The sequence below is a fragment of the Protomyctophum parallelum genome, assembly GCF_964188405.1.
Source record: "Protomyctophum parallelum genome assembly, chromosome: 8".
NCBI lineage: Eukaryota > Metazoa > Chordata > Actinopteri > Myctophiformes > Myctophidae > Protomyctophum > Protomyctophum parallelum.
Genome location: NC_139703.1, coordinates 24,773,209 through 24,789,169, shown reverse-complemented (window position 1 = coordinate 24,789,169; position 15,961 = coordinate 24,773,209). Strand labels below are relative to the sequence as shown.

Genomic DNA, 15,961 nt, shown 5'->3' with positions numbered 1-15,961 from the left:
AATACATATTGACGTATAGTTTTGACATATTGACATTGAAACGTCGCCTGCGACCTGTAATTAAAAACCGGTTTCTCTAGACAGTACCTTCATACTTTCAATCCCGCTACAGAGAAGCAGTGAGCAGCTCAGAATTAATTTACCCACACTTGTTTTGGCAAGTAATGACTTAAATAAATAGGCAAATTCAAAAAAAGTAACAATGCCAAGTACAAAAGGAAAACAAACTTTATTGATACTTTTTCTGCTTTACAAGAACAAAAACGAATTTGAACAACAACACCCTGGTGGTTGGCTCCCTTTCTGGACCCCCTTAAATAGAGATGAACAGGATTGTATGTTTACATGTTGACACAGATCAATGTTGTTCATCATAAATACACGACAACCTGAACATGGATCCATACTTCAGATATCGTTTTGCTCAGTGATTTCTCGAGGAGTTTAAGACTCACAGAGTTAACACTGAACAAAAACAGCCCCTCTACTTAAGAGATTAGATACGTGGGCCTAAGGTGGGCATCATGTTGGCATCACATGGGCAGAAACCAGGGGCTAAAGGAACTCTGGAGCAAAGCGTGCATCATGTCCATCCTCATTTCTTGCCCGATTTCTTGATTCCACCCGACGCTGGATGTGAAAAAGAATAAAATAAAGAGAAGAGGAGAGAGAACAAAGTTATGTTTATAATGTGTAGAGAAAAGAAGAGAGAACAAAGTCATACAACACATTTGTAGCTATTGCAGCAGCTACAAGCATCGGATTTGCGTCGTAGCTTCATGTCGCTGGCTTCCATTGACATTTGACAATGAATGCATCAATGCATCAATGTAGCTTCGTGTTGCTGGCTTCCATTGACAACAAATGCTAGACTATCTTTGTAGCGTCATGTCGCTGGCTTCAATTGACATCGAATAGTAGACTGCGTCGTTGCGTCTGCCCGTGTGAATGCAACAATAATGTTTATAACTTGAAGAGAAAAGGAGAGAACAAGGTCACAACGCTGTGTAGAGATTGGAGAAAGTCTGGGCTACTCAACCTAGATGTTAAACTGTCGACACCATGTTATGTATTTGCAAAACTGTTGACACAAAAACTAAATATGTCAACTATATGTTTTTGTTTGTGTTTTTGAGGGGAGACACATTTGAGATTCATCAACTCAAATGTTCTACAGCTGCCATTTTGGGAAATAATCTTCAGAATGCCTCGATGACGCGCTGAGCGACATAATCAGAGGACAGAGCGGCAGAGAGACGTCTTCTCAGTTTAAGATCTTGCTCTGTTGACCCATCAATACAATTGAGTATTTTTCTCACAACTGGTCTCCACCCTCAGACCTGCAAGTAAATTCCGACTCGATGTTCCAAATGCCAATCTAAGCAGCATGGGGGACCGACCGGGCCTTCTGCTCGGCAGCACCGCGGCTCCGTATGGACTTGAGTGCCTGTACCACACCCTGGAAATTCTGGAATCTTTTAAAACAATACCTGAACACGTTCCTATTTCGGAAGACCTTTTCGTGTCTGTGTTGTGTGAACGATGTCAGCAATGTCCTTTTTTGTGCTCGCCTTTTTTTAGTAACTCGAGCCGAGTCACTGAGAGGTCAGGGGTCACTATTCACTAATAGGTCAGACTCACTGAGAGGTCCTTTTCCTGCTGCTTTGGTCTTCATCGCTTCCATGGCTTTCTGGTCTTCTTTCTGCTTCTGCTTGAACGCTGCGTCGTCCTGCACACGCACGCACGCGCGCGCGCACGCACGCGCACACACACACACGCGCACACACACACACACACACACACACACACACACACACACACACACAGTTCACGCATCACATTTTATAACGCAATAAGTACAGTCTATTTGAGAGTTATCCGACTGAACAGATTTTTTGGGGGATTCGGAAAAAGGAGGAACCTGGTGACCCGGGGTGCATACTTAGTTTAGACTAGTCATTGGTTAGACGCAAGGTTGGTGAGGGGTGCGTTAAAACGACCGGATTAAGGTTGGTGAGGGGTGCGTTAAAACGACCGGATTAAGGTTGGTGAGAGTTGGGAGAGGGTTAAGGTTAGGTTTAGGTGTGCTGCCCCGTGGCAGGTTAGGGTTAGGGTTTGAGATAGGTTGTAGGACTAATGACTGGTCTAACCAATGACTAGTCTAAACTAAGTACTGGCACTGAAAAGGGGCGGAGACATTATTTGTGGGGGTGGGGGGTGACGTCATGATGTTCACCGTTTGTGTTTTCGTGTAGCTCCGAAGAGCGTAACCAAATGGATGAGTCCTCATCGGAATATAATTAACCAACTATAAGCACTAAGTAGCTCTGGTTAAAGACCAGATTGTAAATATCATTTTCTGACTGACTGAAAAAAAGAAAATAGACCAGTCTTCCCCCAATCTGACCCCCACATAAAACATGTGACAAAATAATATAATCTTACATCGTCCACATCCTTGTTCGCTTTCTTGGGAGCCTTCAGGGGCTTCTTTTTACCTCCTGGAGAAAAACATTCATAATATTATTATTTAATATTCAATTTTAAAAATAATATTTACTATTCATAATAATAATTATGATTAATATAGCTTATAGTTTGGCGCCACACTATGAGCTTGAAGATCTGATATTTTTCAATAGCTAAAGTTTAAAATAATGGCTAAAAGTGAATATAAGGTGACACAGATGCGTTTAAGGTCTTAATGGGTTAATACTTTAAAAAGACAAGAAAGACCATACTGCATCAAAACTAATCGTCAAACTATACTATAAAGATCATGGTCAAACATCGGCCAAATAGGCAAATATAACAAAGATTGTGAAAATAGCCAATCTACAAGCTCACAACGCATGTAAATGAGCTTGCAGATATGCTATTTGCACAATATTCATCTGTGGGTGGAACCGAGTGAAACTAATATGTAATGCCTCAACTCCTGCAATTCCAAATGCTTGTCAGGGTGGGTTGGTCCCCAGTTCACATGATTATTTTGGGTGGTCCCCACTCCCCAGCGGTTGTCTGGTTCTATCTAGACCAGTGGGTCTCAAAGATTTTTTAAGGACCCCCACATTTATTTGACACAATCTGAATTTCTGAAACTGTACTATGATGCAGGGACCCCCCCCCCCCATCTGAAACTGTACTATGATGCAGGGACCCCCATCTGAAACTGTACCATGATGAAGCAAGGACCCCATCTGAAACAGTTTGTAGTCAAAGCAGAGAGCCCCAAATGATTCGGTTCCATTTGTACACTCTCAAGAGTTAAAATAAAATTTATTTTACAATATGAATTGGGGTCCCAGCGATAGAAATGCAATTCAATGGGGGTCCATAGCCTAAGGCATGTCAAACTGTAGCCCCTTTCGGGACCCTACGTAAAACTTTTTTGATATTTTGTTTAGTTTTACGTTGGGTCCCTGCTCGCTAGTGTATTTTCGTATGGAAATTCCTAAATGCGGATGTGGAGATTCTCTCTAAAATAGGACCCGCGGCATGTGACGCCATTATTTTCCTTGAGTTATTCTGAATTCGGTAACTTTAAGTAGCTATACATCCCGGTGCGAATATCTCCTGTGGCGCGGAAGCCGTTAAGTATTTTTAATCTTTGTTTGACCGATTTGGTCGCTTTATTTCTTCTTGTTTGTTTACCGTTTATTGTACCGCCTCCCGGTGTGCGGTTGGCTTGTGAGGCTACGTCCCTGCCTCTGATCTGCTGTGTCATAGCTATAGCGCCACTAGCTAGCCAGATAGGCGGTACAATGAGGTGTCAATAAACAAGAAGAATCCAAGCTTCCAAATCGGGCAAACATATATTAAAAATACTTAACGGCTTCCGCGCCACAGGAGATATTCGCACCGGGATATATAGCTACTTAAAGTTACCGAATTCAGAATAACTCAAGGAAAATAATGGCGTCACATGCCGCGGGGAGGCGTTTTAACATGTAAACACAGCCAGTAAATGTTTTAATCAGGTGGCATGGACGACGAGGAACAGGACCCAATGCACTGGGTCGAACAAATGTCAGAAACTTCAGTAGCATTTGGGTTCTGCTTGGAGGGCTAGTCAAACTGGGATCCTTGGAATGAAAATCGTTGATCACTGCTAGAGCTAGCTGCCGTTGCATTAAATGTGACTATGCGAATTCATGCGAATGTGACTAAATGAAAAATCTTCTCTTATGGGGGTCCCTGGCTGGCATATCTTTGCAAATGGGGGTCCGCGGGCTAATGGGTGTCAATTTTGGGGTCCTTGATATGAAAAGGTTTGAGAAGCACACTGGCCTACAGAGTAGTCTACACACATCACCTCATTAACATGATGATACATTACATTAGCCGCCCTATATATAATGACGTACGTGTCAACACACAGGAATTCATGTCCATACAGATACACCTAACATCATGAAATAAACACACATCACGTGACATCATTAACATGAAAACACTAATTAATATTAATACATTAGTGACATAAACGGAATGCTAACGTGTTAGCAACACATTCTAGCATTCTGGACCGTTAATCAACACGTGACTCTGTATGAAAATCAGTTGAGAGGATTGAGGAATGAATGAATTAAACATTAAACTCACCGTCTCTTCCAGACATGTTGATTAGTAACTAACAGTATGTATTAATTTAATTAATATAAACGGAGGATTCAATGCTCGTCAGAATGTCTACAGCTGCGTGGAAACCGTTGAGACGCTGAGACAGTTGACCTGGATGCAGTTAGGAGAAGAGAAAGTAACTCAACTAACTTCCGGTATCGTGGATTTTCAGAATAAAGGTGAGAGGTTTTTGATTGATTGATTGAAATATTTATTAACAGTTTGTAGAATTTACAGTACATTTTAAGCACAAACTCAATACAAAGACTGTTAACTGTGAGTGGACGACCCAATTAAGCATTACACTTGTTTACAACAGGGTCCACATTGTTCAATTCATCAAGGTGACAAAATAATGTTTTTCTTTGTTTAGTTTTTCTTACTGCGAATGTTGGTACTTTAGGGGGAAAAGCACAAAATAAATCCGAGCTATATAGATTTGTCTTAAAAACAAAAAAACATGAAAAGCCAACACGTTTTGAGCTCTTTTCACACGAAACGACTAAACATAATAATAATAATAATAATAATAATAATAATAATAATAATAATAATAATAATAATAATAATAATAATAATAATAATAAGACATGGACGTCTTTGATAATCGTTAATTATTAATAATCGTTATAATAATCGTTATTTCTCTATCCTGACGCTGGGAAAATGGTAGAGCTGTACTCAAAACCGAATAAATGAATTCCCTGGGTCCCTTAGTCACACGCACACACACACACACACACACACACACACACACACACACACACACACACACACACACACACACACACACACACACACACACACACACACACACACCAGGGATGAGGTACACTGTGCAGCACAACTACAGCACCACTCATTTCAATGATATGACAATTTTAAAGTATTTCCTATTCAATTTACAATAAGAAAAGTATGTAGGCTATAGGCTTAAAGCTACACCATGTAATATCATATTCCACTTCTACCCCAGATTTGAATCCAGTTTCTGGGCTGACATTTTTACCATTGAGCTAATGGAGCCTGCTTGCTTGCTCAGGGGATACAGTTGTTTGACCATCAGGTCAAAAATGTGTCTAGGTGAGACATGACCTTTGACACAATCTAAATGTCTCAATAGAAAAGCAATGACTAAATACTAAATACAACCACCCCGATTGTAAATAAAAATAAATAAATTGATAAGTTGTATTGTATTAACATATACAGATTGGACAAAATTACATTTTATTCATTAAATTTACTTATAGTGCCTCTTTATGTATGCATTGTAGACATATCATTGTCCCAGTGTTTGGACCAGGTATAGACTAAAATGACAGAAATGCCTACACAGTAAAATCCTTTATTGACTTGTAATGCTGAGACTGCACAAATGTAACTCCAGTAGGCCTATACACTTGGAACTGCTATTCCACCCGCGCTCACCCATTGGCTCCTCATGACGTCACCTCACAGTCTGGTTGGCGGAGGCACCATAGCTGCCCTATTTGGGCAGCTATAGGTCAAGTTCATTATAGGGGAGGGGAAAGTGTCTTTGGCGTAAGCTGAAGTATTGCATGATACAAATAAAACAGCAACGAACAATAAAAGTAGATTGACATTACTGAGTTAAAAGAAAACATACAGGTAAAAGATGCATTATGCAATAATAATACAAAATAAACCATAACAATCAATAGCACCTGTCACACCTGCATGGGGCCAAGTGGAGCAGAATATCTGTGGAGAAAGAGTTTGGGTGGACCTGGGGGTGGACCTGGGGGTGCAGCATTGGGCAGAAGACAGACAGCATCGGCATTCGTTGTGTGCAATCCAGTAAGAAGACGAAGACCATTAAGAAAGTAAATAAATCTACAGTTGATTTGCTTAACTAAAATGACCGATGGTCGTAATGGCATATTTTACATTTAGTTGCCCAAAATAGCAGCTACAAGCTCCACGTGGTGAGCTTGTAGATCTGCTATTGTCAGAGAGCAACCAAACATGAAATGATCCTTTCGGTTCTACTGGATCACTTCTCCACTAGTCCCTCCCTAACATTGTAGTCTAGTTTTTCTTTGTTTCAATTTAAATTGTCAATATGCTATATTTAGTCCTAGTTTTAGTTATCAATGTCATATAGTTAAGTTTCTATTTAGTTTACGTCAGTGCAAAAAAGGTCGTCGCAGAACATTTTAGACTGCCAGATAATAGATAAAAAGTAGTAAAAAAAAGTAGTGGATAGAAATAAAGGTATAGCTTGCAGCGTCACAATGTGCATACCAGTGTATCAGCAGCAATGTCAAATGTGAATACAGTAGGCCTACAGATCTGCCGTTTGAGAACTACACATGTCCTGCCATTCAGTAGATTGTCTCAGTGCATTTATTGTCAGAAACAGAACGTCAGTGAGAAAGGGGGGCATTTGCCAAGGTGTTGTATGTTAATTCTATTCAGATACCCTACAGATAGAATTCCTCTGGTGGACACTTCTTTTCAGTAGCAAAACAGCCCAATCAGTGAATAAAACCTGCAGGGAAAACATGTGTTTTCAGAAATAAAAACCTTCATGAAAAGATTAGGAATGCGAGTTGGAATGGCATCTGTATGTAGGTATCTTTAGCAGCCGTGCCAAATGTGCAAATGTGAATTGCACTCCTATATTCACGTTTCACGGGTGTGTGTGTGTCATCTTTATTGTCATATTACAGTTTTACAGGTAAAAAAGTGGGTGAAATTAGTTTCCATCGTGTGATTTTCCCAAGAAAAACTAAGAAAGGGAAGAAGAGAGTATAAGGAGATCAATGCAGGAAAAGAGAGACAAGTTTGAGCGCTTTTACCGCAAAATGTACAGGTAAAGGTTTTTTTATGTGTGGTCTTAGATATTTACAATCTTTTGCCACAAAGTTTCTTAACTTCGGTGCATATCTTTGGTCCGATGTACTAACAGTCCGACACACAATATAGCGTCGCAGTCCCTCCCCCTTTCAGAACGACGAGTGGCCCAGGAAATGAATCGCAATGCATTTTTCCCGTAGGCTTTTCTTAAAGTATTTATTTAAAGACGGTTACGCCGCGGACAAAGCCAACTCGGATCGTGACAAATCATGACAATGAACACAATATTTTGGGCCGATCAAATCATTAGAAAGAAGAAAATAAAGGAGACAACACTATTTGTTTTGTTTTTCTTCTTATAAATTATTTGATCGGCCCAAAACATTGTGTTCATTGTCATGATTTGTCACGATCCGAGTTGGCTTTGTCCGCGAAAACCATTGGTTTTATACACATACATATACATAGTATATGTATAACTAGCTCTCAATGATTACGTAATAAAGATGTGGATTAAAGGACCCAATGCCAGAGTGTAATTGGTTTTCGATGGTGATTGGTGACGTCATGACGATATGTTTTAGTGTTGGCACCACTGCCGTATCAGGCACAATTAGTCATTATGATCATTATTTGCTGGGACGGTTCATATGCATCAAAATTGGCGGGACAGCTGGGACGGTGCATACGAGTCCCGGGCAGAAACTAGTACTTGCGCGCTCTGCTTGCACAAGTAATGCCTCTGTGTTGTATATGTAATTTGTAAGTTGATTAGCTGTATACTGTGGTTACTTTGTGCCACTTTCGATGCATATGCAACGTCCCAGCATATGACGTCAGGGTATAACTGCATGGTACAGTATAACTAGCTCTCAATGATGACGTAATAAAGATGTGGATTAAAGGACCCAATGCCAGAGTGTAATTGGTTTTCGATGGTGACGTAATGACGATATGTTTTAGTGTCGGGAGGATTAAAGGTATAATGGTATAATGTATACATGTATGTAATCTGGCACCCTGCCGTATCAAGTAGTCATTACGTCATTTGCTGGGACGGTGCATACGCATCGAATATCGTCCTGGGCGAAACTAGTACTTGCGCGCTCTGCTTGCGCAAGTAATAATGGACCTTTATGTGGAAAAGGTTGAAAACCTCTGATTTATTTGGTCAAACATGGACAGGAGTGTAGACCTCTAAAATGTCACGTAGGCTACAGTACATTCCTACACAGTCGCTAGTAACTACAGGCTGTGGTGTAAAACAATGTTCAATCCAGCTCAATCTGAGCCATAATTCTGAGAAAAACATGCGGCTATTAAAAATGGCGGCCCCAGCATTGTGTGCGGGCCGCCATTATAGTGCCCGGGAGCCCTGCTTTACGGTAAATATTAGCGAGACGATTATGAATTCACATAAAGCCCAAATACAGCGTTCCTGGGATTTCATGAAAAACACGGTAATCAAGTCATTGGGCGTTCAATGAGTAAAGACTCTGAAGACAGTTGTTCCATATCAGGTTTATCAAGGAAGTGTGAAACTGACACATAATAATAATCAAAATCCACAATAGGTCAAACAATGATGTAGGCCTACAATCATCAATAAACATGTACAGTAAGCATTAGTTACATGACCAATGTGCTATGAAAATGCAGGTGATATTGCTGGATTATCAGTTATCACAAACGAAACACGCAGCACCTCTGTACGGAGCCATGTGCTAAACTCATAGAGTTATATGTAGCCTATAATAGAGACGTCACCGGACTTCTCTCATCCACTTGTATTGAGTTGCTCACCCAGCGCATGAGGCGTTTTCCGGGTTGGAACAGAGTGTATTCTGGGATTGGTATTGGGCCATACGTGAACACGCTGGGCCGTTCATAGCATAGCGCGTGTTCAATTATGGAACATAGCGTTCATGTATGGAGCATAGCGTGCGTTCACGTATGGCTCATATAGTGCCATGCATAGTGCCGCTCGAAGCTGCAATAGCACTTTCGGCCACCATGTCCATTTCGCTTCAATGTTTCCTCTCGGTGGTCTGGCTTTGGCTAAACTGAATTTACTTCCTGGTTACAGGTGATCACATGACATGCTGTTGGTCACATGAGTACTGATACGCTCTGAAAGTGACCACACACATTTACAGAAGATATAGCATTTACTTTAAACAAAACACACTTCTAAAATATAAACCTGCAACTTGAAATGTTGTAATTAAACAATAAACACCCATTGTTTTGCTACACGAGACCTACTTCCATAAAGGCAGTATGTAGGTATAGACCTACTTCCATACAGGCAGTATGTAGGCCAGACCTACTTCCATACAGGTAGTATGTAGGTATAGACCTACTTCCATAAAGGCAGTATGTAGGTAGACCTACTTCCATACAGGCAGTATGTAGGCCAGACCTACTTCCATACAGGCAGTATGTAGGCCAGACCTACTTCCATACAGGTAGTATGTAGGTATAGACCTACTTCCATAAAGGCAGTATGTAGGTAGACCTACTTCCATACAGGCAGTATGTAGGCCAGACCTACTTCCATACAGGCAGTATGTAGGCCAGACCTACTTCCACAGGCAGTATGTTGGCGCACCCTGTGCGAGGACCCAGAATATGATAACTGATACACAGAAGGGTGAAATCAGCCTTCAACGGCTTCTGCCAGAAATATTGCGTTGTCATATTCAAAGTAAAGTTTTAGACCGTGGCCGGTTAGGGTTTGGGCCATGTTCACCTGTGGCTTCGCACACAAACTACTGGGTTGGGCTGCTGATGCAAGGGTCAACCCCTCTTATGTATGGCAGAAGCCGTTGAGGGCTCATTTGACCCCCGTGAAACTGATACAAGTCCTAGGGCCCCAGGGCCCTACGTCAGCGGACAACCAATCCTGCTGTACGTATTGGCCAAAGGTTTGGCCAAAGGTCACGTTTGGTCGTCCCATAGTTCAAAGGTTACGTTTGGTCATCCCATATAGTTCAAAGGTTACGTTGGGTCGTCCCATAGTTCAGAGTTACGGTGGTTTGTCCCATAGTTCATTTGGGTCAGCCCATAGTTCAGAGTTACGGTGGGTTGTCCCATAGTTCATTTGGGTCAGCCCATAGTTCAGAGTTACGGTGGGTTGTCCCATAGTCCAGTTGGGTCGTCCCATAGTTCAGAGTTACGTTATTTCAAACACTTCGTCAAACACGAGATCCTTTGGTTTTGTCCGTCGCGCCTCCAATAAGTTTCCACCGCTTGGCTTTAGCATCCCGCCTTTAACACGCTGCGGGTCAGCGCCGACCTTTCAACGCTCCTCTACACGGCGACAGAGTTAGCGTTGGCGGCGGTGGCTGTTGTGTGCGGGCTGACCTTGGCGGGGTTGCGCCGCTCCTTGCTGCGGGCACACATCTGGCAGGAGGCGCAGGGCGCGTTGCAGCAGGGCAGGAAGCGACAGGCGGCGAGACGCCACAGGAGCCAGCCAGGAGAAACGAAGCACCAGCACAGACACACCGCGGTCGCTAGCACGCCTAGCGCTGTGTAGAGGATGGTTACTATGGACATAACAACAACAATATGATGGTTATGGAAACAACAACAATATGATGGTTACTATGGAAACAACAGCAATATGATGGTTACTATGGAAACAACAGCAATATGATTGCGAACGCAGTGAGCCACTTACTATGAGACCCTGCTGCTCATGTCTGTCTGTGTGTCTGTGTGTGTGTCTGTCTGTCCCGCTGTGACACCACCCGCCCGCCACCAGAGGGCGCAGCTGTAGCACACACACACACACACACACACACACACACACACACACACAGGGCGCAGCTGTAGCACACACACACACACACACACACACACACACACACACACACACACACACACACACACACACACACACACACACACACACACAACCACACACACACGAGCTGCGTTCGCTTCCCGCGTTTGCGCGTCTTACTTGTGGTTACTATGGAAACAAGCAACAACAACATGATAGTTTGGACTTTGGATTTTTTTTCTTTCTTCTTCATAAATCAAGTGAATGGGTGAATCACAATGTAATCTATATAAAGCGCTGCGGATAAAAAGCGATATATAAATAAATGCATCATTTATTATTTACAATGAAGGCCCCTTAGGAGGAATTGTGTGAATGGTGTCCTTCTCTGCCGTTACATTACAACCTCAGAGTCATTACACATAATGTCTGTCTACGCATTTGCGCACGCACGCACGCACGCACGCACACACGCACGCACGCACGCACACGCACGCACGCACGCACGCACGCACGCACGCACGCACGCACGCACGCACGCACGCACGCACGCACACACACACACACACACACACACACACACACACACCTCCCAGTTGAGTAATGTATAGCAATATACAACAATAGCAGCTATTGTTTTTAAAAAACCCAATAGACCCCAAAACACTAGCTATTATTGAATAGCTGTAGTGGTGTCTTTTTTGTCACACAGAGACTTTGCACAGAGAGAAGAAGAAGAAAAAAAAGCAATCAAAGGCTGCGAGTCTGTCTCTATGTGCGTCTGTTTCTATTTGCATCTCGCTGGAAGAGCAGGGACTCAAAAGGCTTCATTCTCAGGCCAGAGAATCCATCAGAGTTTATTGGTTTACAACGACTATTTAGATAGCATTAACAACGACGGGGGCATGAGGAAGGCACAGCACCTTTACGCCCCCGGCCGTCATAGACCACACTTTGCATCTGAATGCTACTTTAGTTCATTTGTCTCGCTAACAAGTGACTGACACAACAAAACAACCTGATTTATCATCCTCTCCCAAATGGAATCTTGAGTGAGTTTTACAGGTTCAGAGTTCGGGCTGAAAACAGACACCGAGAGTTGCACTGTACTTTTTCCAGCTACACCGACAAGTGCACATCTACAAGCTCACAACGTGTCGTGCTGTGAGCTTGTAGATCTGCTATTCTCAAGTGATTAAAAAAAGGTGAAGTATAAAGTTTGTTTCAACAGGTCCTAAATGGATACAGACATACTCTCAGGTTTTACTCATGGCATATAAATTAGTTGGAAAGATATTTACGTACCGCAATATTTATGTAGCCTATAATATGGTTCTATAAAGTAACAATGTTATCCTGGTGTTGCTGTGGATGAAAAGCTTATTTACGGGTCGCGGTCGGTCAGCTGTTTAAAAAACTAGGAAGAGACGCCTAGCTCTAGGTGCTTTCTTGCCACCTCTAGACGCGTATGTTTGGGTGTGTAGTCCAATCAGATAATCAGCCACGGTGCCGAGCCAATCGTATATGTCACTAGTCTTATTGATTACTTTTAAAGCCCTGAGAGGCCTGGCTCCCAGCTATATCTTGGATATGCTGGAACCATACAGGCCAGTAGTACGCACCCTTAGATCCTCAGGTCTGGCTCTCATGGAAGTTCCCTCGATTCGCCTGGGCAACGGCCGGGCTTTTGCTGCCCCGGCACCCAGACTCTGGAATGACCTACCTTTGGCTGACCTGAGATCAGATTCATACGAGGTTTCCACTGGACACACACTGGTCTGATTAACCCATTCTGATCTGAGATCAGATTCTAAAAATGTCAGTCGTTCTTCGATTTTTCAAAAATAGCAGACCTACAAGCTCGTAGCGCGCCACTCGGTGGCGCGCTATGAGCTTGTAGATCTGCTATTTTTCAATAGCTAAAGCATAACTTGATGCAAAATACAAAATGGGTTCTCGTTCAGAATGGGTTAAGGCTAGCTAATTCAGTGTCAACTTTCAAATCACCTTTGAAAAGCGCTTTATAAATAAAGTTTTTATTATGAGTATTATGAGTATTATGATTATTATGATTATTATTACCCTTATTAGTTTCAATGAGAGGCCGAGAATTGCTCGTTTTTATTGGATGAAAAATAAATGATGTAACCAGCGAACAATCGAGTACTAGACTAGTCTAATAATGATATAATAATGATATGTGAGTCGACTACCAAAAATCACTATTGGTGAATGCCCTATCCCACAGTTACTCACCAGAGACTGACTCATCACTATTGGTGAATGCCCTATCCCACAGTTATACTCACCAGAGACTGACTCATCACTATTGGTGAATGCCCTATCCCACAGTTATACTCACCAGAGACTGACTCATCACTATTGGTGAATGCCCTATCCCACAGTTATACTCACCAGAGACTGACTCATCACTATTGGTGAATGCCCTATCCCCCAGTTACTCACCAGAGACTGACTCATGACTCGGCGCACCATTCGGTATCCCACAGTTCTTGTCTGCGGGAGGCGGCAGGCCAGTGGGCGTGTCCACAGAAGTAGGGGGCGGGGTCAGTATTGGCGTCGGCGGCTGAGACGGTACGACCACCTCATCTGCTGGAAGGAGGAAGCAAAATGACATGTTATTATATTTAGAATGAATATATTATCATATTTATTTTAATGACACGTTATTATATTTAGATTAGACTCGTTTGATGCCACCATTGACTCCGTGAAGACCCCGTGATTCACCCCGGTGAACCGGAAGTAGTTGTTGGCCATTTTCGTGCCAACGCTGGTTCCCTTCGCTTATGTCGGGTGCGCCAATATAGTTACCGCGAGGTCACGCTGATTTTGTATTGAGCTCCTAACATCGTCCCTCACCTCAATTCGAGCTTCAATTAAAAAAAAATATTATATTCATATAGTGTTGATATGAGAAGCAATGATATGGTATTGTATTTGTCATATGAGAAGCAAATATGCATTTGTCATGTTGAAATGTCAAGCAGGGACTGCCTAAACCTCATCTGTTATTTGGTAAATAACCACATGGTGGTCCGTGGTTCAAATGCCGAATAAATAATGGACCTTTATGGAAAAGGTCGAAAACCTCTGGTTTATTTGGTCAAACATGGACAGGAGTGTAGGCCTATAGACCTCTAAAATGTCATGTATGTAGGCTACAGTACATTCCTACACAGTCGCTAGTAACTACAGGCTGTGGTGTAAAACAATGTTCAATCCAGCTCAGTGGCCTTGTGGTTAGAGTGTCCGCCCTGAGACTGGGAGGTCGGGGTTCGATCCCCGGCCGGGTCATACCAAAGACTGTAAAAATGGGACCCAGTGCCTCCCTGCTTGACACTCAGCATCAAGGGTTGGATTGGGAGTATAAGTCCCTGCGACATACTAGCGTCATGTCCAGGGGGTGTACTTGTACATCAAGCTGGCTCACCCTACAGAAACAGGAGATAGGCTCCTGCATTATGGGCCTCATGCATGGCTCTGCAAGGCTACTTTACTACTACTACTTACTGATCACACTACAGCGTCAAAGGTATAACACATCTCCAAACCTTGCAGTGTCATATTTGACTCCAATCTAAACTCCAAGGCCCATATCAGTAACATTACTAAAGTGTAATTTGATCATTTAAGGAATATTGTTAGAGTCCGTGGGTTTAGCTCACAGGCTGACACTACAGAAAGGCTAATGCACACATTTATTACTATAGCAGGTAAGGTTAGATTATTGCAATGCTCTCCTATCTGGTGTCCCACAAAAAGGCTACAACTAGTCCAGAATGCAGCAGCACACATACTGACCAAGACCAGACGGAGAGCACACATCACACCCATTTTATAAAGTCATTTCACTGGTTGCCTGTTTGTTCCAGAATAGATTTTAAGGTCCTTCCTTCTGCTGGTTTTAATAAATCTATTCATGGAAAAACACCTGCCTAGTTGTCTGAAATTCTCCCTGCCTGCTCTCAGATCCTCTGGAACTGCCTATCTTTTAGAAATTCCTGAATAGACCTAAAACTAAAAAGGCATGGAGAACTGAGAAGCTATTATGGTCCTATAATGTGGAACAGCCTGCCTGTACACCTGCGGCTCTCTGAATCCACAGACATTTTTTTAATAAATCTTAAGACATACCTTTTTAGCATTGCTTTTAACTATAGGTCATATCATTTATCCCTGTTCACGTTTATTTGTAATGTCAAAATGTTTTTTCCTTTCCTTTCTTTCTTTAGTTTCTTTAAATGTTTCCTCTATTTTATGATCTGTGAAGCACATTGGGTTGCACTTGCTGCAGTATGAAATGTGCTATACAAACAAAATATTGATTGATTGATTGATTGATTGATTGATTGAATTGATTGGGTTGCACTTTCTGTATGAAATGTGCTATACAAATACAGTTTTGATTGATTGATTGATTGATTGATTGATTGATTGATTTGACATGTTTTCATCTTGTAGATCTGCAGATCAGTCTGACCAGACAGACAGACAGACAGACAGACAGACAGACAGACAGACAGACAGACAGACAGACCTCTACACCCTGTCGTCAGATTCTCTTCCAGGTCACTTCCGTCTCCACAGTTGTCGATGTCCTTGTCGTCACACACCAGACTGAGAGGAATGCACTTCCCGTTCCGACACGTGAAGTAGGGTTCTCCTCTGCACTCTGACTGGTTGAAACCTGAGTGTGGACACATT

General features: G+C 42.4%; 2 protein-coding genes across 2 annotated transcripts in view; both read right to left on the bottom strand.

Moving 5' to 3' along the window:
• Positions 1–210: 210 nt before the first annotated feature.
• Positions 211–4,740, bottom strand: LOC310863611 (translation machinery-associated protein 7-like). Its single transcript, XM_083772073.1, has 4 exons — positions 4,606–4,740; positions 2,446–2,501; positions 1,642–1,729; positions 211–630 (listed from the first exon to the last, which is right to left on the bottom strand). The coding sequence occupies exons 1-4, from the start codon at positions 4,619–4,621 to the stop codon at positions 596–598; spliced, it is 195 nt and encodes a 64-aa protein (XP_083628199.1). The 5' UTR covers positions 4,622–4,740; the 3' UTR covers positions 211–595.
• Positions 4,741–10,674: 5,934 nt separating this feature from the next.
• ldlrad2 (low density lipoprotein receptor class A domain containing 2) overlaps positions 10,675–15,961 on the bottom strand; it is a gene marked incomplete at its 5' end in the record, with an annotated part of 10,404 nt that continues 5,117 nt past the window's right edge. Inside the window, 4 exons of the mRNA XM_083771089.1 lie at positions 10,675–10,697; positions 10,745–10,994; positions 13,700–13,846; positions 15,795–15,944. Coding sequence (XP_083627215.1) covers positions 10,759–10,994; positions 13,700–13,846; positions 15,795–15,944 — 533 coding nt within the window. The 3' untranslated portion in view covers positions 10,675–10,697; positions 10,745–10,758. The remainder of the gene's footprint in view (positions 10,698–10,744; positions 10,995–13,699; positions 13,847–15,794; positions 15,945–15,961) is intronic.